The sequence below is a fragment of the Hippopotamus amphibius genome, chromosome 4 (genome assembly GCF_030028045.1).
Source record: "Hippopotamus amphibius kiboko isolate mHipAmp2 chromosome 4, mHipAmp2.hap2, whole genome shotgun sequence".
Classification (NCBI taxonomy): Eukaryota; Metazoa; Chordata; class Mammalia; order Artiodactyla; family Hippopotamidae; genus Hippopotamus; species Hippopotamus amphibius.
In genome coordinates, this window is record NC_080189.1 from 12450832 (window position 1) to 12478260 (window position 27429).

General features: G+C 46.8%; 1 protein-coding gene across 1 annotated transcript; it reads left to right on the forward strand.

Annotated features, from left to right (window-relative positions):
• On the forward strand, nucleotides 1-27429 carry TRPV5 (transient receptor potential cation channel subfamily V member 5). Its single transcript, XM_057732355.1, has 15 exons — nucleotides 1-128; nucleotides 2154-2251; nucleotides 2389-2511; nucleotides 3120-3257; nucleotides 3542-3640; nucleotides 3786-3961; nucleotides 4344-4490; nucleotides 6391-6603; nucleotides 18805-18891; nucleotides 19005-19081; nucleotides 19331-19496; nucleotides 19700-19766; nucleotides 21844-22112; nucleotides 26244-26350; nucleotides 27132-27429. Exons 1-15 carry the CDS (start codon nucleotides 1-3, stop codon nucleotides 27427-27429), a joined length of 2193 nt encoding a protein of 730 aa, XP_057588338.1.

Genomic DNA, 27429 nt, shown 5'->3' on the forward strand with positions numbered 1-27429 from the left:
ATGGGAGCTCCTCCACCCAAGGCCAGGGGGCTCTGGATCCAACTCCAGAAACTTCTGACCTCCTGGCTGGTGGGACAACAAGACTGGGATCAGCGTCTGGACGAGGCCTACATGCTGCAACAGAAGAGGTAGGCTGCCCCTCCTCTCCCTGAGCCTCAAACCCTCTGCCCACTTGGGTCTGTCTCCCCAACAGAGCAGCCCAGAGTTCAGTGCCAGGTGCCGGATGGGCCCAGTGCACCTGCTACCAAAGCCCGGCTCCTCTGTCAGTTGACGGTAGGGGGTGTGGCGTTGGGCCACGGGAAAGAGGGGGCAGAATGATGCTGGAGCTCTCATCTGAGGAAGGAGGGGCGTGGGCGGGGGGCCCAAAGGGACCAGGCAGAAGAAGCCAGAGTGTAGGGCAGGGGAGGAGTGAAGCAGGCTGGTGCAGGCTGGCGGGGAGCCGGGTGCTGGGGAGGAGCTGCGATCCTGTGGGTTTCAGGACACTTGTTGGTTGAAGAGAGAGTGAGGAAATACCATTAATGAGAAGGAAAGTTGATGACGTGGGAATAGGGGAGGAGAGCTGTGGTCCGGGTACCTCCTGCAGCTGACCGACTGAGCGGGGAAACCAGGCGACACTGGGGAGTCCCAGTGGGGACTCATAGAGTCCCTCTGCTTTTTACTGAGTCTCCTGGGTGCGGAGCTGTGCTAGGTCCCTAGGAGACAGAGATTAAGTCCTGGGCCTGTTCCGAGGGCAGTTCAGGCAGCACTGGTGCCCCAGGGGTCAGAGCATTTCATGGTCGGCCCTGAGGTCCAGACCCTGGAAGATTAGCCGGAGCAGGGACCCATCCTGAAGGCTGGTCTCTGCCTCGGGGTGTTTGGGGGACTTGTCTCCCATCAGAGAGCAGCCATTAGCAGAGCTGGGCGGCCAGCCAGGGCGGAACTCGTGGGCAGTGGCTTCTCCAGCACAGAGGCCTGAGCACTGAGGCTGTGAGCAGAGACCTCGGCACAGGGGTGGACTCTGCAGTCCTGGCCCTGGTTGCTCTGAGCCGGGTGTACTCACACAGAGGGTCTAGCGTGAGATGGGGCAGGGACCTGGCCCTCACTCTGCTGCATCCCTCTGGAGAGCACTTCTGTGAAGGGCAGACCCAAGCTCTACCTTGACATCAAAGCCTCTCCTTTCCGTAAAAAGCTTCTCTCCCCTGGCCTATGAGACCATTGGAAGAGAGGAAGTGGGGGCGGGAGGACATCACAGGAACCACTGGTCAGTCTGTGTATCTGCATTTCACCTCTGCCCTTCCAACCCTCTACCTACCATGCCTGTGTTCAACTTCAGAGCCAACACATACTTGCCCAGCAGGAGCCGGCTTCAGCTTTATCTCTTGTTTGGCTCAGCCAGGCAGGGGAGAAAGAAAGATTAACCGGCAGAGGTACCATGGGATGGGTATCTCCACGGGGCTCCTCCCACCCACTCCGAGATGCACATGTTCAGAGAAGCCCATGGCTGTGCTCTTCCTTAGTACAAGCAGCACGTTTAGACACTTGAGTCTAAGGATAAGCATAGGAGGGATAGATCCTTCATGGTCCCCCTCAAAGCTCTCCATCCTCACAGCAGGAATGTCTTAAGTCATCTCTCTCTCTTTTTAAAGAACAGCCCCTGGGGGAGTCAGCATTGCAGCAGCTCCCAAGTCTCTGAGCTCTAATAGCTGGCCCATCTCTCAGCCCCCTTCTGGTCTCTCAAACTCCCCTTGGCTAAAGAGAGCTGGTTCAGCAGGCCTGGGAGCAGGGACAAAACCAGGCAGCAATTCCCTCTCCACCTGCTCCAGGTCCCCAAGTTCTCGAAACATTTACTCAGCTTAGACTGACTCAGCCAGGCCCACCAGGACCACCCATCCCATGGCCTGGGCCCTCCTCCCTCAGGCACACCAGCCCTCATTCAGCTGAACCACGAAGCCCCCTCACATGGGAAGAGGTGGCACGATGCGACCACACAGGGACCCTGAGACAGGCTTTTGCCCAGTCTGACCCTCAGCTAGAGTCCAGGAAACAACGTTGTAATGTGTCACTGCACATTTTGTGTGACCAGTGTCTGTCCTAGGCGGACACTGTCTATTCCTCTCTGCCCTTGACCTCTCTGCCATTCTGTCTCTTTCTGACTCCTGTTCATCCTTTCCCAGGATTCGAGAGTCTCCTCTGCTTCGGGCAGCCAAGGATAATGACCTATGTGTCCTGAAGAAACTCCTGCTGGACCGAACCTGTGACTTTCGTCAACGAGGTGGGATGAGAGTTTGATGTGATGGGGATGGAGCCCCTGCCCTTCCCCCACCCCCTGGCTCTCTGAGGGTTTCTGCTAAGGGGCCTTGGAGCGTGTCTCTGGGAAGTGTTTGATGCTCCTGTCTCCCTCTGCTCCAGGAGCCCTGGGGGAGACGGCACTGCACGTGGCTGCCCTCTATGACAATCTGGAGGCTGCCACAGTGCTGATGGAGGCTGCCCCGGAGCTGGTCAAGGAGCCCACCATCTTTGAGCCATTTGTAGGTGAGGAGCCTGAATGGTTTTTCAAGGTGGGCACATGTAGGGAAGGGTCTTAAGTCATCTCTCTCTCTTTTTAAAGAACTTTTATTGAGATATAGTTGACACACAATGAACTGCATATATTTAAAGTGTACGATTTGTATTTTTTTTCTTATTAGTAATGTTTATGTGGCAATCCCAATCTCCCAATTGAAGTCATCTCTTAAAATGAGCCTCTGAGGGTACATCGGGGAAGGAGTGATGGAGGATCAGGAAGGCCTCCCTTGAGTTGGAAGGAAGACAAAGGTCTTAGCCTTGGCTTTGAGTTCCGTGACCTTCTTGAGTCATTTATTATTTCCCTTCAACTCCTTTCATGTTCCCTGAAGGACAGAAGTTTCTTTCATAGCAGCACTAGAGCGATTACCTTCATATGCCACCCCCAGTGGTCGGGAGGTGGGGACAGCTAAGTGAACTGCCAGAGGGATGACTTGTCCTCCGTCTCGCACCACTCTGCTGAGTCGAGGGCAGAAATCCATGCAAGGATCTGTCAGGGATCTCCTGTAAGCCAGGCGGATGCTGTGTCACTGAGAGAACTGGGAACAGACCCCATAACTGAGGGTTCTCTTGTCCAGGTCAGACGGCACTGCACATAGCTGTCATGAACCAGAACGTGAACTTGGTGAAAGCCCTGCTTGACCACGGGGCTAGTGTCTCTGCAAGGGCTGTAGGCTCAGTCTTCCGCCTCAGTCCTCACAACCTCCTCTACTTTGGTGAGAGCCAGGGCCAGAGCTGGGAGGACAGGGAGGTGGGCGCAAGCAGAGGGAGGGCGGGCTGAGGAGGCTCCACGCCTGGGGAAGCTGGGCGGGGTCCGCCCTTATGGGGCTGAAGGCCAGAGCCAACCCCACCACCCCAGGGCCCTCTGCCCCGTCCCTGCCTCTGGTTCTGCTGACAAGTGTCCCCAGGCCCAGAGCTGAGGTGTGGGGAGGGAGAGGCCATCACTTGGAGAGACTGCCCATCCCAGCCTGCACGCTCAGGCCGCCCTCTGCTTCCCCAGGAGAGCACCCCTTGTCCTTTGCCGCCTGTGTGGGCAGCGAGGAGATTGTGAGGCTGCTCCTCGAGCATGGAGCCGACATCCGGGCCCAGGACTCCCTGGGTAAGAGCCGGGCTAGAGGGGAGCCAGGATGCTGGGGGGTGGGGGAGGGGCTGGGACAGCCCACAGGCCCACCCTGGGGGGGGTCATGGGGAGCATCAGGGACTCTAGTCCCAATTGCCACGTGGCACCCCTTGTCCTCCCCCAGGAAACACAGTGTTGCACATCCTCGTCCTCCAGCCCAACAAAACTTTTGCCTGCCAGATGTACAACCTGCTGCTGTCCTACGATGGGCGTGGGAACCACCTGCAGTCCCTGGACCTCGTGCCCAATCACCAGGGTCTTACCCCCTTCAAGCTGGCTGGCGTGGAGGGCAACACCGTGGTGAGGGACCCTCCCCAATCCCACTGTGTCCTTCTCCTGACCCTTCTTACCAAACTCCCCAGAAGGGTGGCGGTCCCTCATCTCCAGCTCCATCGCTGAAGTCCTCAGCCTCAGGAATTCCTGACTCAGGAGGATTAGAGAATCTTACCCGAGAGCATCCGCTGTGGTAACCTAGAGTTCTGCTCCCCTCACCTGTTCTCTTCTTTCAGAACTTTATAGGGATTTGTGGGAAGGAAAGACAGACAAAAATTTAAAACGTTCATGTCAGCAGAGGCTTGTCAGTTCCCAACTGCCCATCAGTGCCAAGGAGCAAGCGGCCACGCTGTTGCCCTTGACCTGCTCCTCCCACACTGACCCCCACGTCCCCCCTGTGTCCACACAGGTGTTCCAGCACCTGATGCAGAAGCGGAAGCACATCCAGTGGGTGTGTGGGCCGCTGACCTCCACTCTCTATGACCTCACGGAGATCGACTCCTGGGGAGAGGATGTCTCCTTTCTAGAGCTTGTGGTCTCCTCCAAGAAGCGAGAGGTATGGCTACCGCAGAGGATCAGAAGCTGTCAGGTGTCTATGCAGAGCCTGTCTGCTAAGATCCTGGGGTCCAGACACTTCCCTGCCCTGTAATAGATGGGGATGAGGGCAGAATCCTGAGACCTTTGGGAGAAAATGCCGATCAACACCCCTTTCCTAACTCCACTCTCCCTCTGCCTAGCTCTGGTCCACTTACCTCTCTCATACTAACACGTATATGAGGAACTCTCCAAATGGAAGTTGCTTCCTTTCATTCATTCATTCAGCCTATTGAGTTTCTTGCTGTGTCCCAGGCACTCTACCAGGAACTAAGACTACAGAAATAAATAAAACACAGTTCCTTTCAATCAACTTTGTCAATTTCCCGTCCCTGTCCTCGATAATCGTGATAGGGTACAACATAAACCATCATCGTCTGGTCTATGCCATGCACTGTGGCAGCAGAATGGAGGTTGGTTTATCTTGGCTTGGATGGACCAGAGAAGATGTCACAGAGGATGTGCTTGAGCTGGGGCTTCAGGGAGGAGCTGGGAATCACCAGGAAGGTGAAGGAAAAGCAAGCTTTCCAGAGAGGAAAAAATGCATGGGTCACCCAGACAGTACTGAGTTGAGTGATATAAAGGAAAGGAGCGTTTGTTGAAGACTTATAGAGAGGAGAAAGTAGTTTGTGTCTCTGGGACCTCCAAGATGGTGACAAAATGTATTTCCCATTGTTTATCTGCCACCTGACAATGTCCTAGGAACCCTTCTAGAGCCCAGCTCAGATGATCTCTGGTACTGATGAACAGAGGAAACGGGGAGTGGCTGGTTGGTATGAACTTTCTCAGCGCAGGATTTCTTAGGAATGGGAACCCCAGTCCATTTGGGTGGGAACCCCACCACAAATCTTTGGTCTCTGATTTCAGCTAGCTCTCAGTGCTCTCCTACAGGTGTATTCTTGTCTTAGTCAGCTATTCTATTCCCTCAAAATTCCTTTCTAGCCCCTTTTATAACCGTCACTGCTTTTGCCTTCAGTTCTATCAGGAGACCCAGATTCATTATGATGAAAATAGAGGCTCTCTGGCTGGAGGTCTGTCAGCTTCCTGCCTTGTCCTGCCCAGCAGATCTGGGAACTGTCTACTGTGTCTCTCCTTCCTTCCAGGTTCAATGGAAAAGGTATTCTTTCTGCTAGTGGATAATCCCGCCAGCTGCACTCTGGCTTTGCCTTTTCCTACTTTCTCAGATGCCTCATGCCACCCATCATCTTCTCTCAAGAGCATCCCTAACGTCTCACTGGCTACTTATATCTGAGCACTAACCCACCTGGTGGAGATTATGGCCACACCCCACTCTCTGTGTCCTCTGTTGCTCCTCTCGCGTCCACAATACTTGTAGAGCAAATCTGACCACCTCCTTGCTTGAACATTCCAATTGCTTTCCTTTGCATTCAGAAAACAAAATCCAACTCCTTACCTTCGTATTCACGAGGTACCATGATCTGGCCCTTAGCTGCTGCACCCAGAATAACCCCTGCCCACCCCTCCAACAGCTTCTGCCGTATCCCCAACCACACCTCATCCGCCAATGTCTTCCCGCACCTTCCTGCCTTGGCAACTGCTGCTGCTTTACGGGATGACCTTGCGTAACTCTCCCTTCACTCAACCATCTACGGCTCATCCTTCAGAGCCTCCGTGGGGCTGCAGGTCCTGGTGTTTACTTCTGTCACGCTTTATCTGCAGCACTAGCATGAGACCCAGCGTACAGTAGCAGCTGACTAGTTGTCTGTAAAAGAAATGACAGATGCACTGAATCAGGGATGCTCATGCTGACCACGCCCCTGCACACCTGGGACCCAGCGGGAAACCTGGCGCTGCTCCTCGCTCTGTTGGTCACCCCCAGCTGCACTCTCCTTCTATGGCAGGCTCGCCAGATCCTGGAGCAGACCCCAGTGAAGCAGCTGGTGAGCTTCAAGTGGAGGAAGTACGGGCGGCCGTACTTCTGCATCCTGGGGGCCTTGTACGTGCTCTATATGATCTGTTTCACCATGTGCTGCATCCACCGTCCTCTCAAGTACCGTAGCGGCAACCGCACAGACTCCCGAGACATCACCATCCTCCAGCAGAAGCTGTTCCAGGTGACTCTTCTCAGAGGGGATGAAGAGGGGATGATAGCACGGGGTGATGGCACTGGAAACCAGAGCCATGGTACTCAGGAAAGGTCCCACTCCCTTGGGTCTGGCAGGGACAGGCTCCCAACCACCCAGACAGAAATTAGGCAGGAGGGAAGGGGACCAGGGTTGGAGCTTAATGAGTAACGGTGGACTTGTCAGGGATCAGTGGTTTTCTCGTGAATTTTGAAAGGATGCTTGGTATTAAAAATGCCATACATTTGTAAAATTCCTTGTCATTTACCAAGCGGACCCGACCTTTGTAAATGTGACCTTCCATGGAAACCCTGTTGTTTTAAAGGGAGGAAAATTGTGCTCCAGGTCCGTTTCTGATCTGCTTCTAGTCTTTTAGGGCAGCACAGACATCCCTCTGACCTGCATTCTCTTCTGAGCACTGCCAATACGAGCATGTTGGCAGTGATACATCAGCTGTCTGGCCACGTGTCCGGTGTGCTGCAGAAGGATGCCTGGATTGGGTAGCAGGCGGAAGTAAATAGTCTCTGAGGTCCCTTTTATTCTTGTGGGCTTGCCATTCTGTGGGTCACCTTTGGAGACCTGGGGTGAGGATGGCTGAGTAGAGGTGCGGTGTAGATAGCAGAGTCTGTGGTTGAAGGGAGCAAACTCCTTGGCGTAACAGAACGAGCAGACTCGCGTGAGTGCTTCTGGGCATATACGTTCAACCCTGGGTTCGTTTAATAGGTAACCAAAATTCTTGTCCTAGTGACCTGAAAATAGCAGAAAGGGAGTGCAGGTATGTGGGCAGAAAGCAAAGGACCGAGGAGGAAGAATTTTGCCAGGCGAGAAAGAGCTCGATGCCTGGAGATTTATGCTCAACGCACGATGGGCCAGCCACGGGTATAGCTCGGGGGTAGTTAAGGAGCACAGAACCTGAGTCATGTGAGACCGGAAACAGTGGATGCACAGAGAAAGAACGGGACAAAGAGCCTCACTGAATCCCGAAGTAGGTCAAGACACTCCATGCTTCTATAATTGCCTCTTGGTACATACAGTGTGCTCGTGTCTGTCCAGGGCCTCTGTCTCTCACAAAGCAGGGTTTGCTGCCTGGAAAAGACAAGGCTGAGTGCGGTAGGCCTGTCTTGGTGGAGGCAGGCACAGGCGTGCTTGGGGGAGGTTGTGTTCCATGTGTCTCACACTAGACATGAAGGTTGTCCCCGGTATGGAGACCACACAACAGGAAATAAGGACATTCTGGAGATGGCCAGCCGAGAGGGGTGAGTGACTGGCAGTGGAGGAAATGGGTAAACGTGGGCGTGGCTGGACTTTTCTAACGTTCTTGGCTCTACTTCCTCAGATGCATCCTTTTCCAACCTTCCTTTGTTTCAAACTTTGGGGGGATTGTCCGGACCTAGAATGTCGATAGGCTTCTAGCCTGAGAGCTGCGTGATGCTAAGCAGCTGATTATTACTGAGTCTCCTTCCAACGTGGCTCTTTCTCTTTGGGGCAGGACTAATGATGTACAGATGTGTTCCTCTGACCCAAATAGTCTAAATTATTATTAGGAGATTCCCTCCCCTTGCCTGAGGACTAGGTGAAGCATAATTATAGCTGTGTGCACAAACTTTCCTTCTGTTTTCTCTCTGATAATCCTTCCTTTTCCCCTTGGGCATTTTTACCCTTTTGCCTCCCACATCAATAAAAGCCACTTTGGCCCAAATAGAAGACTCCTAACTTCAAATAGTCTTTTATTGGTGGGGGAGGGGACTTAAGAATGCTGCTGTAAGTGGTTTGAATAGCAAAGAACATCAGTGAAGTTCTGTGGTTTGTTTTTTGTTTTTTTAAATTGTCATGTATTTATTATTTATATTGGCTGTGTTGGGTCTTCATTGCTGTGTGCAGGCTTTCTCTAGCTGCAGAGAGTGGGGGCTACTCTTCGCTGTGAGTGTGGGGCTTCTCAGTGTGGTGTCTTCTCTTATTGTGGAGCACAGGCTCTAGGCACGTGGGCTTCAGTAGTTGTGGCACACGGGCTCAGTAGTTGTGGCTTTCGGGCTCTAGAGCGCAGGCTTAGTAGTTGTGGCACATGGGATTAGTTGCTCTGTGGCATGTGGGATCTTCCCGGACTAGGGCTCGAACCCGTGTCCCCTGCATTGGCAGGTGGATTCTTAACCACTGCTCCATCAGGGAAATCCCAAGGTCTGTGTTTTTTTGGCATTACCCCTTGAGCCTTGGTACTGAGTTGATGGAACACCTGAGATGATGTTTTCCTCTTATTCAGCAGGAAGTATCTTGGGATGAGATAAAGGGCCCCCAAATACATCACTGTGAGCTGAAAGATTCTCTTTTCATGATGTACCATGTTTGCTGAATAATAGGAAATTCTTTTTTTCTACAATTTTACTACTTGAAAGTCTTAGAAAAATGAAAATGTACCAATACAGGGTCTTGACTTGATGAATGCAATTGTTGCCACATTAGTTAGCCCATGGAGCTTTTTCTTAGATAAATGAATTCTTTTATATCCAATTATGTTAATAAATCTGGACACATAGAGCTCTCAGTCACTGTAGGATTTCCTCTTTGGGTCTCATGGGGTCTAGAAAAGTTACTGGGCTTCATGAGAGTAACCCCCAGCACTGTCTCCAGACAGTCAAAATGAAAGAAAATACTCCTAAATGAGGTGGCACAAACTACACAAAAGCAGACAGACATGAAGGTGGAGTCAGTTGATCTCTGTGCAGCTTTGGAGCTCTCTCAGTGTCTTCACTCTAAGATGCCTCATTGTGTGGCCGTAAAAGTTACGCTTTTTCAGGGTTTCCCTAGAATGCTCTTGATTAATTAGAGTTCATCTTCTGTGTCCATTCAACGTCTACTTGGTTTAGGCAGCAACGTGCACTATAGTCCTAGTTCTTTTAGGTTTCCAAGTGAGAAGAAAGTTCAAAGTCTGGGGTTAGGCAGCTTAGATTTGAGTCCTAACTCTGAAACCAAATAACTGTTTGACCTTGGGCCGATCCTATCTCTTGCTAGATCAGTGGTTTTTAAGCAAGACTACACATTAGGAACAAGGGAAGCTGGTAAAAAATACTGGTTCCTAAGCTGCCCCACACCCGATACATCAGAATTTCTGAAGCTGAGGCCCGGGCAACGGTATTTTTAAGAAATTCTTTGAGTGATTCTCGTACTCAGCTTGGACTGAGAGCTCCTGGCTTCAGGAGACATCTACTCAACTTTCCAGTGTGAAGTCAATCACTCTGATCATTTAGATCCCTGACTCACTGTTCAGCAAGAGGGCATCGATCTCCCATTATCAGATTTCCTTTTTGTGTCTTGAAGCTTCCCTTGATCTCTCCACTGCCAAATCACTTCGCTGAACAAACAATCACTGAGAGCCTAGTGGGGCCATTGTTGTAGGTGTTGGAAATTCCACCTGGTCTGAGCAAAACACAAGCAACTTCTGCCCTTTTGGAGCTTACAGACTGGTTGATGTTAACGAAATGAAAAGATATTTCACGGCAACCTGTGATGGCTACAATTCCTGTGATTTTTTTCCCTATGATCAGAAAACAGACAGGGTGCTGAGAGAGCTTATGACAGGCCTGGGCACTCTGGGAGGCCAGAGAAAGCTTCCCTGAAGAAGGTAACTGAGCTAAGATATGGGTATGAATAAAAGGTGGAATGTGAGTTCTGGGCAGAGAAGGTGCATATTCAAAAGCCCCGAGGCAGGAGGACCCTTGCCAGCATCTAGGAACTGAAGGAAGACTGGCTAGAGTAGAGGGAGCTGGGACAGGGGGCTCTAGGTGAAGTTGTCCAGGCACACCTTTTTCAAGTCATACAGGACCTTGGAGGCCATACTGAGGATTTTACTTTTTATCCTAAAGGTGATGGAAGGCTCAGAAGGATTTTAAACAGGGGAAACACTTGATAACCCTTTTGTTTCAGAAGAATGTCTCTGTTTGTAGGGTGGAGGACAGGTTTGAGGGGGCCAGGGAAGATGTGGGGGGGGACTAGTTAAGAGGCTGTTACAGTTCAGCGAGCAAAGATAATGGGGGATTGGCCTCAGGATGTGATGAAGGGACTGAGAGAAGGGGTTGGCGTCAGGACACTTATCGAAGGTAAAATCATCACTGCTGCACAGCGGAGGTGATGTAGATAGTCAGGGAGAGGACACAGCAGGAGTGACTCATAGGTTCCATTTATTTTAAATCATACTCTACCTGTCACTGTCAGTGGGATTGCTTTTTCTACACATCACAATTCCTCATAAACTCTCAACAATCCAAAGCACCACAGCTATTTGAAAACCCAGCTGATCTCCAGCTCTATACTGCTTTACTCAGGGGTCCTAACTGACTCATTTTGGAACAAACACAACAAATTAAAGATAAGAGGTGAGAAGCAGGGAGCCTGGTAGGTAAAAATAACATCTACTGGGTGATTGCTTTGTGCACTTGACATGCATTTACCACTGCTTCTGAGATCTTGTTAAAATGCAGATCCTGAGAGTAGGCTGGTGTGGGCCCTGAGATTCTGCATTTCTGACTTGCTGCTGGGTATTGCTGGTGTTGTGATTCTAGGGACCACATTTCAAATGCCAAAGCATTACACCATTTGATCCCTCATAGATAGCTTAATAAGTAAAGAAAATTATTGTTACCATTTTAAAAATGGTGGATCTGAGATCAAGAGAGGTTAAATACTTTGGTAAAGACACTCAGCTAGTAAGGGCAGCACTGGGATCGGGGGTTCTGCTCTGCTTCACTTCAGAACCTTCACCTTTAATACAAAACCAGGCCATTTCTCCCTCCAGAGTGATGTGCTCAATCCCAGGCTTCTTCCTTGGAGGACCCACTGCATGAGGAACTCATACCTCCAGGCTTTGAGAGCTAGCCAGGGCCTGCCACACTCACCTGTACCTGGGCACACCTCATAGTTCCCTGCCAAGATAAGGAATGCTGGAATGCAGGGGTGGGAAGCCAGACCTCAGTATTGCCTCCAACCTCTAGCTACTGAGCTACTGTCTATGCTCTAGTTTGTTTGTTTGTTTGTTTTGGCTGTGTTGGGTCTTCATTGCTGTGCATGGGCTTTCTCTAGTTGTGGTGAGCGGGGGCTACTCTTTGTTGCGGCGTGCAGGCTTCTCATCATGGTGGCTTCTCTTGTTGTGGAGCATGGGCCCTAGAGCTTGCAGCCTTCAGTAGTTGCAGCACACAGGCTCAGTAGTTGTGGCTCTCAGGCTCTAGAGCATGCAGGCTCAGTAGTTATAGCACACGGGCTTAGTTGCTCCGTGGCATGTTGGATCTTCCTGGACCAAGGATGGAATCTAATTCCCCTGGCAGGTGAGTTCTTAACTACTGCACCACCAGGGAATTCCCTATGCTCTATGCTCTAGTTTTGATAATAGGCCCCATTTTTTTTTTTTAATGTGACTAACCTTTTAATGGATAGGGTAAGTCCTGCTTCTGTGGGTATGTATAAGGAGGACTCCTCTGTAGCAAGCAGATATTTCCCAAGTTAATCTTCCTGAACAAACACAGAGACTAGGACGTTGAGTAAGCCCTTGGAAGGTAGACTTACATGGGAACCAGGAGCTCTTCCTCGCTTTTTGGCCCAGTGGTTCCCAAGTGGGGGTAATAGCGGGAACACTTACATCTAAAAAAGAGGATGCCAGGTCCCTGCTCCAAATGAATTACAGTCCCCAGGGATGGCCTGGGCATATGTGCGGTAACCAAGCTTCCCAACTGATTCTGATGGGAAGCCTGGTTAGGAGCCCTGAACCGTTTAGAGGATGAGAGTAACTCTTCATCATGAACCAGCAGGTCTCTTTCTGGGAGCTTCATTCCTCTGCAAGATGCTTGGGGAGAAAAAGAGTGTCTAGGATGGGGTTTGACAACTGTTTCTGGTGCCTTCTCCCTTCCCCATGGTTACAGTTGCTCCCCACCCTTCCCTACAATGGTACCCAGGCTCTGCTAGGCCCACCCCTCTCTGGGCACTTCCTTCAAGACAATGAACTCTGTTGGTTGGTAAGTGAGAACACACTCTTTAGGCTAACCCTCAACAAAGTAGGACCCGTCAGCCTCCACAGGGGATCTGGCTGTTGACAGCTCCCAAAATCCTAAGTCATGTAAAGAGATAAAAAATCCCAGTCATTGTTGAAAGGCATTTATTTTTAAAGGGGCTGGGGGGAGTATTTTCTCAGTGTATTAATTAGCTAAGCCTGCTTAGGTGACCTTGAGCTCGGCATCTGGAAATTCCAGACAAGTCCGATTCGTTGTCATCCTTTCCCCCACTTGCCTCCTGGTCCCCACCTCCTGGTTCCCCTTTACTCCCTTCTGCGACTCTTGGACCCTGCTCAGGGGGCACCTGTCCGTTTACCTGCTTCCTTCTCCCCTTCCTTCTTTCCTTTCTTATGAATGCAGCATCTACTGTGTGTGCATCGTGGATAAAAAGGAGTTAGAGTTCCCTGCTCTCAGGAAGCTCTAAGATTCCTGATGAGACATGGAATGTCCAGATGACTGCAGTGTGCTGGGGAAGGGCTGTAACCAGAGGCCAGCACCACGCATCTGCAGGGAAGGCACCTGACCTAGGCGTGGAGGGGCAGGAAAAGGGACTCAGGAAGAACGCTGTGACTTGGGTCTTTTGAGGTTAAGGGTGAACCAGAAACATGTGGTGGAGGAAGGCATTCAAAGAAAAGGGCACAAAGCCCTGACTTAACAACCAAGGACCCCAATAATTCAATGTGACCGGAGCTCACACAGAATATGGGGACCTGGGGCAGGAGCCAGCCCAGCAAGCATTCTGTATATCACGCTTTGTAGTCTGAGTCTTATCTTTTATTCCTGTCTCACTATGAGCACATCTAAGTAAAAGAATACATACCCGTGATTTAAAAATCAAGTGGCAGGAATAACGGAGAGCAAGAGTGTGCTGGCCTGCCCCACCTCACCCATGCTTTGCTTCCTGGAGGCAGCCAGTTTTTACCTCTTTAAGCTCTTCATGCATCCCTGTTGTCATCTCTGTGCTGCTGAATAATACGCTTCTGTCTCTATTCATTAATTAAACATTAGCTGTTGAATTTCTACTATGATGAGGATTTAGAGAATACCCATCACTGCCATCTCCCCCTCATTTTTATTCCATGTATATGGTGGGACTAGGCAAGGTATTAAACAGAAACGCCATGGGCTGATATTTGCATTTGAGAAAGGCCAGTCCAAAATCGAGGTGAAGAGTGGGTTGAATGAAGGGGCAGTGGGTACAGGGTGCTGTGGGTTTGCATTAAGGCAGTGGCGCTGTGGATTGAGGGCCAGAGGAGCATTTGAAAGAATTGGGAGGCTAAATGAACAGGACTTTGAAAATGAGTGTCTCTGTTAATTCACTTTGTTAAACATACCCTTGATCCCTTCTCATTAGAACCACAGACCAAGAAAGCTGCAGATAGATGTCTCCCTACAGACAGGAAATCTTGAATACAATCCCCGAAGAACAAAATTCTAAAAAATTCAAAACAAAAACCTCATTACCACTTTGAGTTTAGGGTTTAATTCTAAAAGTGCAAGGGTGATTGGTGAAGAGGGGATTCTTATTATCAGTTCAACAGACATCAGAAAGTCATTCATTAAAATTCAACACCCTTGTCCATTTTTAAAAAGTTAAAATCTTTCTCAACTTTGAAAACAGTATTCCAAACAAGAGCCAAAATTACATGAGTGTGAAATGCTAGAATTCCCCTTGAAATCAAAGAAAAGAAAAATGTTTTAAAAGCCCACAACTATATTATTTTTTCAGCCTTATCAAGGTACAATTGACAATTGAAATTATAAGATATTTATTTTTTTAAGAGAACTTTATTTTATTATTTTTTGACTGCATTGGGTCTTCATTGCTGCACACGGGCTTTCTCTATTTGCTGCGAGCAGGAGCGAGTAGGGGCTACTCTTCACTGAGGTGGGCGGGCTTCTCATTGCTCTAGCTTCTCTTGTGGCAGAGCACAGGCGCTAGGTGCAGGGTTTCAACAGTGGCAGCATGCGGGCTCAGTAGTTGTGGCTCTCAGGCTCTAGAGTGCAGGCTCAATAATTGTGGCTCACTGGCTTAGTTGCTCCTCGGCATGTTGGATCTTCCTGGACCAGGGATCGAACCCGCGTCCCCTGAATTAGCAGGCGGATTCTTAACCACTGCACCACCAGGGAAATCCTGTGAGATATTTAAAGTGTTCATCGCGGTGATTTGAGGTACATATACATTGTGAAAGGATTCCTATCTTTTAGTTAATTAACGCATCCATCAGCTTACATATTTATCTTTTTTTGGGGGGGGTGAGAATAATTAGTTCTGCTCTCTTAGCAAATTTTAGTTGTACAATACAGTGTAATTAACTATAGTCATCTTGTTTTACCATTAGCCTCTCAGACCTTAATCATCTTATAGCTGAAAGTTTGTACCCTTTTACTGATGCGGTAGAATCCATCTAGGGAGTGGATTCGTGATCTCTGAAAGAAAAGAATTTCTCCTCGGGATCAATAGCAAGCCGCCGCTCAGGTTTAAATTACAGAATGACAGCTTATTAAGAAGAAAGTACAACAGCTTCTGGCACAGACACCAGAAGGGGGTGGAAAAACCCGAGAAGGGGTCTTACTTGAGCGAGTTATATACCTTCAGAGCAGAGTTAATTACAGTCCCCACGTTAGGATTGATTATCAGGGTTGATTGTTAGGACTGACTGTTTCTTTAGAAATGTTGGTGATATTCAAAGAATTTCATTACTCAGTGATCTGTGACGTCCTAGGTAACCCCCACCCTAGAGTTATAAGAATCAGTCTTAAAGAATGAGTGAGGTTAAGTCACGTTTTTCCAGTTCTTCCACCCCTCCCCCCGGCCAAGTCAGCCCCTGGAACTCTCCTTACCAATCTCTCCTTATTTTGTCCATACCCCAAGACTCTGGCAATCACTTTTCTACTCTCTTTTTCTAGGAGTTTGGCTGTTTTTTTTTTTTTTTTGATTCCATATGTAAGTGCTACCATGAGGTATTTGTCTTAATCTGATGGACTTATTTCACGTAGCATAATGCCCTCAAGTTCCATCTTTATTGTTACAAATTACAGGATTTCCTTTTTCCTCATGGCCAAATAATATTCCATTGTATATATATATGTGTGTGTGTATATATACATACATACATACATATATATGTACATCACATCTTCTTTATCCGTTATCCACTGATGGACATTTAGCTTGTTCCTCGTATCTTTGCCACTGTGTCTAATGCTGCAGTTTACACAGGAGTGCAGACATCTCTTTCAGATTCTGTTTTCATCTCCTTTCGATATATACCCAGAAGTGAAAATCCTGGATCATGTGGTAATTCCATTTTTAATTTTTTGAGGAACCTCTATTCTGTTTTCTATAGTGGCTGCACCAATTTCCATTCCCACCAATTGTGCACAGTGATTCCTTTTTCTCCACATCCTCACCAACATTGCTATTTCTTGTCTTTTGGTAATAGCCATCCTAATAGGTCTGAGGTGATATCTCACCGTGGTTTTGATTTGCGTTTCTCTAATGATTAGTGATGCTGAGCGCATTTTCCGCACCTCTCAGCCATTTGTGTGTCTTCTTTGGAAAAATCTCTATTTAGGTCCTCTGCCTATTTTTTAATAGGATTGTTTGGGGTTTTTTTGCTACTGAACTGTATGAACTACCATTATTTTCACAGCGACTTTCACACATGAATATTACCTTTTGTTTTCCAGAGAGAGAAGTTTAAAATAAATAAATAAATAAATAAATAAATACCCTACAAAAAGGGCTGTGTGGTGGTTTTGGAAAGTAGCAAAGAAGGGGGCTCTCGGGAGGCTGTGGCACTCTGCATTCTGCTTTTAAATAGAGGACCTTTGGGTACAGAGTGGTGGAGGCAGCTCCTTTAGGGCAATCAGATCCCAGATGGAGCAAAGGCAAAAGCTCGGGGTCTCTGGACACCTCTGCTACTCACTGGTGAACTTGAGCAGGGGAACTCCTACTCTTAAAGGAATCTGTTGAACAAGCTAAGGGGTGCTGGTGAGGGGAACAGCCCCAGAAGGGAACTGTGGTAACCAAAACCATCCCTGATGTTCTCCATTAGTTGGGGTTTTACCTTTTTACCTCTTGAGGGAGAAAGCTGATGCCACTCTCTTGCTGCCCACTAGGGGCACTCTGATTCCCACAACTCTCCTGGCCAACTAGTGCAGTCTTCTTAGTTGAGCCAAGGAAAAAGGTTGGTGGCAGTTTTCCAGACATATGCAACCAAGGTCTGAAGTTTTTTTTACGTTTTAAAAATTCTGTACAGACACATATATGGCACAGATGCCGTTATTTTATTTCTATATTTAATTTTATTTTGTTCCTATTGTTACTGAACTTATTATTTATCCTACAACCTGATTCTCAAAAGGAGTTGGCCTGTTTTACAATGAAAAACAGATACTATAGGAACATGAAGCTCACAAGACCCATCATCTGAATTTTAGGATGGAGGAGAGGTGATGAAAAGATAGTTGCTTGAGCCGAGGATTACAAAACAATAAATAAATAAATAAAAGAACTCGGAGCTTCCTTGGAAGCAAGGCAAAAGGGAAATGTCCCACTATATGATAAAATAAAATTTGCCAGTTTCTCAAGAGAGATAAATGTGAGAGAAGTTTACAGAACATCAGTTTTTTAAACAACAACAACAAAGGAACTAAAGTCTAGTCACAAGTTGTTAGACCACATTGTTTACTAGGTACATAGTTACCAACTCCTTTCCTGGTCTTCCCTGGTCCCATATGATTTACCTGAAACATTTCCATCGTCTGTTAGTAACTCTGGTCCTACTCTTCCCTAAAGGCAGTATCCTTGGCTTCTGCTGAGCTGACACACACCCTCTGAGTGGCCATGGGATACATTAGTGGGTGCCTTCTTTATACTGTAGATCACCTCTTACTACACAGCATCTCTACCTATTTCAAAAGCTATGCCTCTCACTGGACTGGAGAATACAATGCTCAAGTATCCTGCAGAGGGATGTTGAGAGGTTCCAGCTTATCAGCAGAACAGAGATGATAGGCATTTCTCATGCCTGATGAGGGATCACATCCTCCCCAGCTTAGATCATCCTCGGGGACTCTCAACTCCTGTCTTCAGGGTACAGTTCAGAGATGTGACCTTGGAGAACAGAGTTCCCAAAAGTCTAAGGGGTAATCAAATGTGTTGAAATTCCTTGTATAATTTCATGTGGGAATTATGGTATATGTGAACACAGTTTTCCAGAAAGAGGGTCTGTGGCCTTCATGGTATTCTCAGATGGGCTTACCACTTCAAAACAGTTAAGGAGCATTATTGTAGAATTCTATTGCTGTGCTGGGTAATGGTGCAAGACTTTTAGTGTAAGTACCATGTGCAGAAGAAGGATGTTTTTTACTCCATCTTGACTTTAGGGTTGTACCTTCTACACCTACCATCCAGGATAAGGCAGAGCCTTCCTCAGAATTGAAAGCCATAGAGTGTCTCTAGCCCTTTTCTATATTGCCAAATCATAATAAAACCACAATGAATATATCTATAGTGCTCTATGGTTTATAAAATATGTCCAAATACATCATCTAATTTGGTCTCCCAAATGGTAACCCTAGGAGGTAAGCATTATAGTCTCCATTTTACAGATGAGAAATCCCATGCTCGGGGAGTTTTAGTGACTGATTCAAGGTTTCACTGGAGCTGATAGGTTCTGTATCCACACCGGAAACTGAAGTCTGTGATGTGTTTATATTCTACCTGCCAGGAATCAAAATGAGATTGGAAAAGCTGGCCTTTCAGCATAGCTGAAACCAGCCCAAGCCACTGATACCTCTTCCTGTTGGTTTAGCCTTCTTAACTTGATGCTCTGAAATGTGACCTCAGCCCCTTGGTACACACATCATCATAATTACTGCTCACAACATATATATAAGAGGTGACTTGCTAGGTGGTAACTCCAGTTGTTAGGATAGGGAACATATGTATGTTAAGCCTTGGTTATATAGACTAATGACCCGGTCACAGACTGAGCCACAATGGCAAATACAATGGAGGGTGGAGGTGGTGGTGGTAAGGGGATCTTTTCTTCATCTTGGGTAGGGTTGAGCTGCTTTAGACCACTGACTCAAAAGGATTTGACTCTCAGTCCATCAGAAAGCACTTCTTATCCTGAATTTCTCCCCACAGGAGGCCTATGTGACTCAACAGGATAAAATTCGTCTGGTGGGGGAGCTGATGACCATCTTCGGGGCTGTGATCATCCTATTCCTAGAGGTGAGGCGTAGCTGGGTCCAGGCTGAGGCCACCCACCTGAGGCCTCAGATTGAACTGAAGTCTACATCAATTTTTTGTTTTTTGTTTGTTTTGTTTTCCTGGCCTTTTCCCAGATCCCAGACATCTTCAGGGTTGGTTTCTCTCGCTATTTTGGACAGACTGTCCTCGGGGGGCCATTCCATGTCATCACGTGAGTGTCCTTCCTTCCAGACCCCTGCTTTCCCTTGCCACAAATGTCCCAGGTCTCCCAATCCCTCTCCAGGACCCTCACCTCCAGGGATTTTTCTCCAGTGGACTTGTGTGTGTGACAGTGTATAGGTTTAGGTGTGAAGTCTGAGCCCGAGTGTGTGGGTCCCATGCAAGTCAGTGCCTTGCTGGAGGGGACCTAGAATATTTCCAGCCTTCCTCTCACTCCCCTCCCCCTCTGCTCTCCCCCCAGCATCACCTACGCCTCCCTGGTGCTGGTGACCATGGTGATGCGGCTTTCCAATACCAACGGGGAGGTAGTGCCCATGTCCTCCGCCTTGGTGCTGGGCTGGTGCAGTGTTATGTATTTTGCTCGAGGATTCCAGATGCTGGGTCCCTTCACCATCATGATCCAGAAGGTCAGTACTTTTCCCACAATTTCATCTGGCTTCAGACATTGGACCTTTCCCAGACAGAGGGAGGGAGTGGGAGCAAAAAGGAAAATGCTGCTTGGAGTGGATCTAGTGGAACTCGGATGACTTCTGATCTAGCAGCAGTAGCTACTGAGAGGCAGGTGGAGAAAGGATCCTCCCACCCTCCCTCCCCTCTCTGTTTTCTGCAGATGATTTTCGGAGACCTATTGCGTTTCTGCTGGCTGATGGCTGTGGTTATTGTGGGATTTGCCTCAGGTAAGAGCATTACTCTTTCACCAGATCATCGGATTCATTTCTCCAGAAATTACCCTCTCACTCTTGCTCTCAGTTATTTCTCGTTTGTACTCCCTTTTGCTTTCTTCCCCCTGGTGGAAAGTGAATCAAAAAACACACTCGCGTTCTTAGGATCAGGGTCACTCAGGTTTGCCTAGAGAGTAGACCCATGTGCTCTGAATTTCTGGTCCAATACCATTCATGTTGACTAATTGTCCTGCAAGATCTTTAAAGGAGAGATAGACAAAGGGCTCTGGAGAGAGAAGGATATTAAACAGGAAAGACTGGCCGGTTGTGAAAGATGCCATAGGCAAACAGTCCAGTATTTAACTCTCCTATGTTTACACTTCAGAAGATGAAATGAAAAGCATTCAATAACACATAAGATGCCTTTTCCCCCCATGTGTGGTCAAAGTTGAAAGAAAAGAAAGGAGTTTGAAAAAGGAGGTACAAAAAACGGATTTGGAGAGTTTGAAGAGAGAAAGGGGAAGGCAGAAGAGTTATGAAGAGACTCTGGAAGAAGAATGGCCAGCAGGGACCCAGTCACAACCCAGGGTGCAGGGGGAGGGTGTCAGGGAGAGCAGAGGGGAAACACCCAGAACAGAACAGATGAGACAGAGCAGAGGGAGGGAGAGCACAAGGGAACAAGTGGAAGACTGTTCTTGGGGAAAGGCTGAAAGAGGAAGAGCAAACGGCAGCAAGTCTAACCCAGTCCTCCATGTCCGTGGCTGAACCTCCATGAGGCAGGTGGATGTACCAGACTACGTGTGAAGACCCACAACCCTAAAGACCATGGCTTTTTAAAAAATTAATTAATTAATTAATTGGCTGCATTGGGTCTTCATTATTGCACACAGGCTGTCTCTAGTTGCAGCGAGCGGGGGCTACTCTTCATTGTGGTGCATGCACTCCTCATTGTGGTGGCTTATCTTGTTGCAAAGCATGGGCTCTAGGCACATGGACTTCAGTAGTTGCAGCACATGGGCTCAATAGTTGTGGCTCTTGGGCTCTAGAGCACAAGCTCAGTAGTTGTGGTGCACGGGTTTAATTGCTTCACAGCATGTGGGATCTTCCTGGAGCAGGGATTGAACCCGTGTCCCCTGCATTGGCAAGTGGATTCTTAACCACTGCACCACCTAGGAAGTCCCAGGACCATGGATTTTAGTACAAAGGACGCCATTCCTGTCCTAGGCATCCCCCTGCTTAATGGGGGTTTCCACAGAACAGTAGACCAAAAAACTACACCAAGATCTGAACTCTCAGAGGGTAAAACTTTGACAGGCTGCCTGTGTGGAAGATTCCTTATGTACACTTCCTCCCCACCCTCTATCCCACCTGCATCTACACAGGCAAAATGAGGAAATATAACAGAGTAGTTTCCTGTAGATCTCCTAAAGCATCTCTTCTTTGTGGTTGAAAAGCCATGCTTTGTCATAGACCCTAGTTCTGCTCTTGGGGTCACCTTATTTATATTTCCATTCCTCACACAGAGATGGGTCTTTTAGAGGTTCTGATGCTGTCATGAGTTTCCATGATGTCCAGTACCATCCAGTAGGCTATGCACTGAGCAAACATTTTTTTTGTGATGGTCCAGGCTCACCCAGGAAATCTCAGAGTAATGGATGGTTATCTAGGGAATTCTGAGATTTTTTTAAAGATGCTTTTCTTTTAGCCCTTTCATGTGCTCAGTTCTTTAAAATTGTTGGAAATTCCATGCATTCTTGTAACAACTTGCCTTTTAAATAGGTGGTTCTAAAATGTAAAAACCAGTTAGGAGGCATATACTATACTGATTGATTGATTGATTGATCGAGAGATAGATATTTGCTAAATTTTGAGTATTACTGGTATGATAAACTTGATCACAGGACCTCTCAGGGTTAGCCAGGTCCACAGGGAAAATGTGACTTATGTGTATAATTCACATATCTACATTTATGTGCATGTGTGTAAATGTATGAAGATGTATATTGGAGGTAGAATGAATGCTACCAGGCCCATGCTTATTGGGATAACTCCCTGTTTCCTGATCTCCATGCCCTCTTCATGGGCGGAGCAGCGTTCTTTGTCATTTTCCAGACAGAGGACCCATCCAATCTGGGGCAGTTCTATGACTACCCCATGGCGCTGTTCAGCACCTTCGAGCTCTTCCTCACCATCATCGATGGGCCCGCCAACTACGACGTGAACTTGCCCTTCATGTTCAGCATCGTCTACTTTGCCTTCGCCATCATCGCCACGCTCCTTATGCTCAACCTGTTCATCGCCATGATGGGTGACACTCACTGGCGGGTGGCCCATGAACAGGACGAGCTCTGGAGGGCCCAGGTGAGTTCCTTAGTGTTAGTCTTTTTACTTTTTTACCTTTTATTGTATTTTATTATTTTTTAAAAATTTTTATTGGAGTATAGTTGATGTACAATGTTGTGTTAGTTTCAGGCATACTGCAAAGTGAATCTGTTATACATATATCCACTCTTTTTTAGATTCTTTTCCCATATAGGCCACTAAAGAGTATTGAGTAGAGTTCCCGCTATACAGTAGGTCCTTATTAGTTGTTTTATAAATAGTAGTGTGTATTTGTCAGTCCCGATCTCCCAATTTATTCCTCCCCTCCTTCCCCACTGGTAACCGTAAGTTTGTTTTCTACATCTGAGACTCTATTTCTGCTTTGTAAATAAGTTCATTTGTACCCTTTTTTTAGATTCCATATATAAGCGATATCATATGATATCTGTCTTTGTTTGACTTACTTCACTTAGTATGAGAATCTCTATGTCTATTCACGTTGCTGCAGATGGAATTATTTCATTCTTTCTTATGGCTGAGTAATATTCCATGGTACATATGTACCACATCTTCTTTATCCAGTCCTCTGTTGATGGACACTTAGGTTGCTTCCATGTCCTGGCTATTGTTATTAGTGTTAGTCTTACTAAGGGGCAGGGATGGAGAGAAAAATCAAAGTGGAATATGTCATGGTAGATGATTCTTAGGAGAGTCATGGAACAACTCAGTGGGGCTGTCACCTCAACAGAGGTAATTTTGGATAGATGGAGGGGACAAAAAAGGGTAGGATGGTAGGATAGGTTTAGGATCAATACCCAAGAGCACAAGGGAACAATAGAGTCAGGACTAAACCTTAAATCCAGTGGGAACTAGAAACTGTCTTGTTCTTGTATATTCTAGTTTTTCATTTGGACCTTACTTTCTATTTGCTTCCATAACTGTTTCTCTAGAATCTTTTCTCTATATCATCATAGGCTAATAAAATCTTAGAGTTGGTAATGCTTTTAATGGTCCTCTAGTTGAGCTCCTACCCAATATATAATCATTTATTGGTCAGAGGGTCATTCAGTATCTTCTTTAATGCTGATTAAGACCTTATTATCATGTGGATTTGGGTAAAGGTTGGAAAGAGAGAGGTTTGTTTTTTTTTTATATTTCAAAACTTTTTGTTATTAGGAAAGTCCATATTGCATTGAACTGAAACATATCTTTCCATTATACCACTCTTTGGCCCCAGTTTTTTCTTCTCGTATAGTGCAGAACACACTCTCCCACAGGAGCGCCATTCAGATATTTGAATACAGTCACTATTTATCCCCTCAGACTTTTCATTCATTAGCAGCAATTATTTAGAGCCTGCTCTGTGTTGGGAAATGTCTAGGATCTGGGGACAACAAGTATAACGATACAGTCTGTTCCCTCATGGAGCTTACAGTCTGGCTGGGAAGATAGACATTAAACAAATGACTTCACAGAAAGCTGTACAATTAGAATAGCAAACGTGTCCTAGAGAAGTGAAAATGCTAAGAAGAGGAGGCAACAGAGGAGTCTTACTGGAAACTTAGGAAATGCTTTCCTGATGGAGTGACAATTTGAGATGAGCCCCTAAACATGGGTAAGAATTAGTCAACTAAGAAGAATGAGCAGAAGGGATGGAAGTTAGGATTTGTATCAATCAGAACTCTTGCTTACAGGGACAGAAAACTAAACTCAAATAGACTTGAAAAAAAAAAAAGGCAGTGGGAGAAGGGTGTGTTGACCTTCATAACTGGAAAGTTTAAGGAATTAAATCAGCTTTAGGCATGTCTGGTCAGAGCCTGGATCTCTTATTTCAAACATTGCATCAGTTTCTCTGTTCTTCTCTCTTTTGTCCTGACTCTTTTAAGTCCATCTCTTGTGCAATGATGGTGAGATAGCTTAGAGAAGCCCTAAACTTACAAAGGAATGAGCAGGTGCACTGTGTCCCAAATTCCAATCAGCCCCAGATCCCAATGCTGTGGATCTGTAGCCTTTAAAAGAGCACCTCCCCCTGCCCCCGAACCCACCTCATTGCAACAAGTTTGATCATACGCGCATCCTTGAATCTAAGGTTAAGGCCAAAGATTAGAGAGTGGTGGCGGTGGTGGTGGTGGTGGTGGAGTTTGAGGCAGAATAGACCAATTAACCAGGACTGTGTGAAGTCCAGTCTACTCCAGCTGATGGACTGAGAGCAGAGAAGGTGTGATTCTCTAAATGAAAGACGGGTTCTGTTACCATAAAAAGGTTGGGGGGATGGGTGCTGAATGATGGCATAAGAAGAAACACTAAATGTCCTTTTCAAGAGAAAGAAAAAGTGCTATCCAGAGAAAGGGAATAGAATGATTGAAAGTCCTGAGGTTGGAGGGAACTTGGCGCAACTAAGAAAAAGAGAGAAGGCCAAGAGAGGCAGAGTACTGAGAAAGACGGAGGTGGAAGAAGTCAGAGTGGAGAGCCGAGCTATTTTAAGGGTTCCTAGTTCCTTCAATTAATCAAGCTCCCTGGACCCAATCCATCCTGACTGACCCTCTCTTCAGACCTAATAGATCTTAGGCCTTTTGAAACTAGAATGGTCCTGTCCTGATATGATTTGAGAAATGCAGCATGAAGAGGGGTCATGCCTTTCCTGGCTTTGGACACTATACTATAAATGGCACCTAAAATGGAGTCAGGTCTTTTGGCAAACATGCAATCGCTTCTTACTAGGCTTGTGATCAACTAGACCCCCCCACATCTTTGTTACATGACTGACTTAGCTAGGTTCCTTTACCATTTTTCCTGTACTTAACACAAATACTTTAGTCTTTTCTAAAAATTGTTATTGGAGTATAGTTGATTTACAATGTTTTGCCAGCTTCAGGTGTGCAGCAAAATGAATCAGCTATACATAAACATATATCCATCCTTTTTTTAAAAAAAATTCTTTTCCCATATAGGCCATTACAGAGTATCGAGTAGAGTTCCCTGGGCTATACAGCAGGTCTTTGTTAGTTAACTATTTTATACATAGTAGTATGTGTGTGTCAATCCCAACCTCTCTCCCCCCACTTATCCTCTGGTAACCATAAGTTTGTTTTCTACATCTATGACTCTTCTTCTGTATTGTAAATAAGTTCATTTGTACCCACTTTTTAAGATTCCACATATAAGCAATATCATATGATGTTTGCCTTTCTGCGTCTGACTGACTTCACTCAGTATGACACTCTCTAGGTCCACCCATGTTGCTGCAAATGGCATTATTTTGTTCTTTTTTATGGCTGAGTAACATTCTATTATATATATGTACCACATCTTCTTTATCCATTCCTCTGTCAATGGACATTTAGGTTGCTTCCATGTCCTGGCTTTTGTAAATAGTGCTGCAATGAACATTGGGGTGCATGTATCTTTTCAAATGATACTTTAGTCTTACACATAAATGTAGGACCTTACATTTGGTTTACTTAAGTTTCATGTTAGTGGTTTTTGACCAGTATTCCAGTCTAGTGAGATCTTTTTTTTTTTTAACTCTTTATTAGAATATATTTGCTTTACTGCTTTGTCATCTTGCATAGTACATGTCCCTCCCAGTTTTGTGTCACAGGCATATTTGATAAGCTTGTCTTGTATGTTTCATCTAAGTAATTAATGAGAGTTGGGCAAAGGACAGAACATGTGACATGCCACTAGAATTTTCCCTGCCAAGTTTGGAGTCATTCACTCACCCTTTTTCTTCTTAGTTTATGGGTATTTATTTAATTTGCTGCAAATTCCCTGCACATCAGCAGCAGAATTTCATCTCTAAGATCATAGAGATTCTGTTTAATCATTTTATTGAAATCAAGATAATTGGTCTATGGCTTTCCTACAAAAAAAGGAAATAAGATTAGTTTGGAGTGACTCATTTTCCATGAATCTGAATGGTAATGTAGGGGTCACTGTCTTATTCAAAACACTCATAAAATATTCCCTCCTTTTATGGTGAGTGATGAGTAAGGCAGGTAGCATGGCACCTCGCACAGGCTAGGGGGTGGGTAAGTGGCTGTCACCTCCACTGATCTCAGGTGTCCTCATCCCACGGGTTCCTTTTGGTTCCCTGTGTCAGTAGCCTCAGGGTTCTCTAAACCTCATGGCTCTTTCTGAGTTCTGCCTCTATCTCTTGGCTGCTCCTAGGTCGTGGCCACCACAGTAATGCTGGAGAGGAAGCTGCCTCGCACCCTGTGGCCTCGCTCCGGTATCTGTGGGTACAAGTACGGGCTGGGGGATCGCTGGTTCCTGCGGTGAGTGTAGATGTGTGAACTGTCAACTGGTGTGAGGCTATGGGAGCAAGGGTGACCCGTTCTGCGTTTATGACCCTCCTTTCCATTCTTGAGATTCCAAATTGGACCCAAAGGAGATGTCATCACTCTGTAAAGTGAGACTGCATCAGCCTGTTTGGGGGTGGGGGATGGAGCTGAAGTGAAGGGGTGCAAAGAATGCTGAGAGCTGATGCCAGGCAGTCAGTACATAAGGGCAATAATGTGTGAACAGCTACAAATATGTGTCCGTGCGTGAATGTGGGCATTGGTTATCCAACTTGGTATAGTCTTGTTCCCACCTAACCCCCACTTCTAGTACATTCTCGAAGCTTCTAGTCTAGCCGTGAAGCTAACCTGCTCCTTCACACGCTACCTTCAACTCTTCCTGACGTGGCTCTCCTCTCTCGTTTATTTCCTGAATTGCATCTCCTCATCCTTACAATACATTTATCTTTTAATTGGCTCTGTTTTCTGTTTCATACTCAACCACATTCCTCCCACCAACACACCCCCATCCTACTACCCTCCAAATCCTGAATGCACAGCCTTTTGGGTCTCTCTCCCAGTTTATCCTCCATAAACTGGAGGATTAGCTTCAGTTTCCTTCATATGAAGGTAGTGGGTCTTCTGGCTTCAATGTTGCTAACTTCCTCCCCCTTTCCTCTCACTCCTGTTTCCCACCCATGCCTCCTTTACTTCTGCTTCTCCCCGTGGCCCACCTCTCCCCAGCTCAGCTGAGTCCTCTTCCCTTTCCCATCCTCAGAGTTGAGACCAACCAAGATCAGAATACTTTGCGAGTACGTCGCTATGTGGAAGCTTTCAAGGGCTCAGACAAGGATGAAGAACACGAGCATCTTTCGGAGAAACAGCCCTCAGTGGTTGAAAGTGGGATTCTAGCCAGAGCCTCCCTGGCCCTCCCAACTCCCTCCCTGTCCCGGACCACATCTCGAAGCAGCAGCCACCGAGGCTGGGAGATTATTCGTCGCAATGCCCTGGGACACGTGAATCATGGACTGGACCTTGGGGAAGGGGATGGAGAGGAAAGTGTCTATCATTTATAA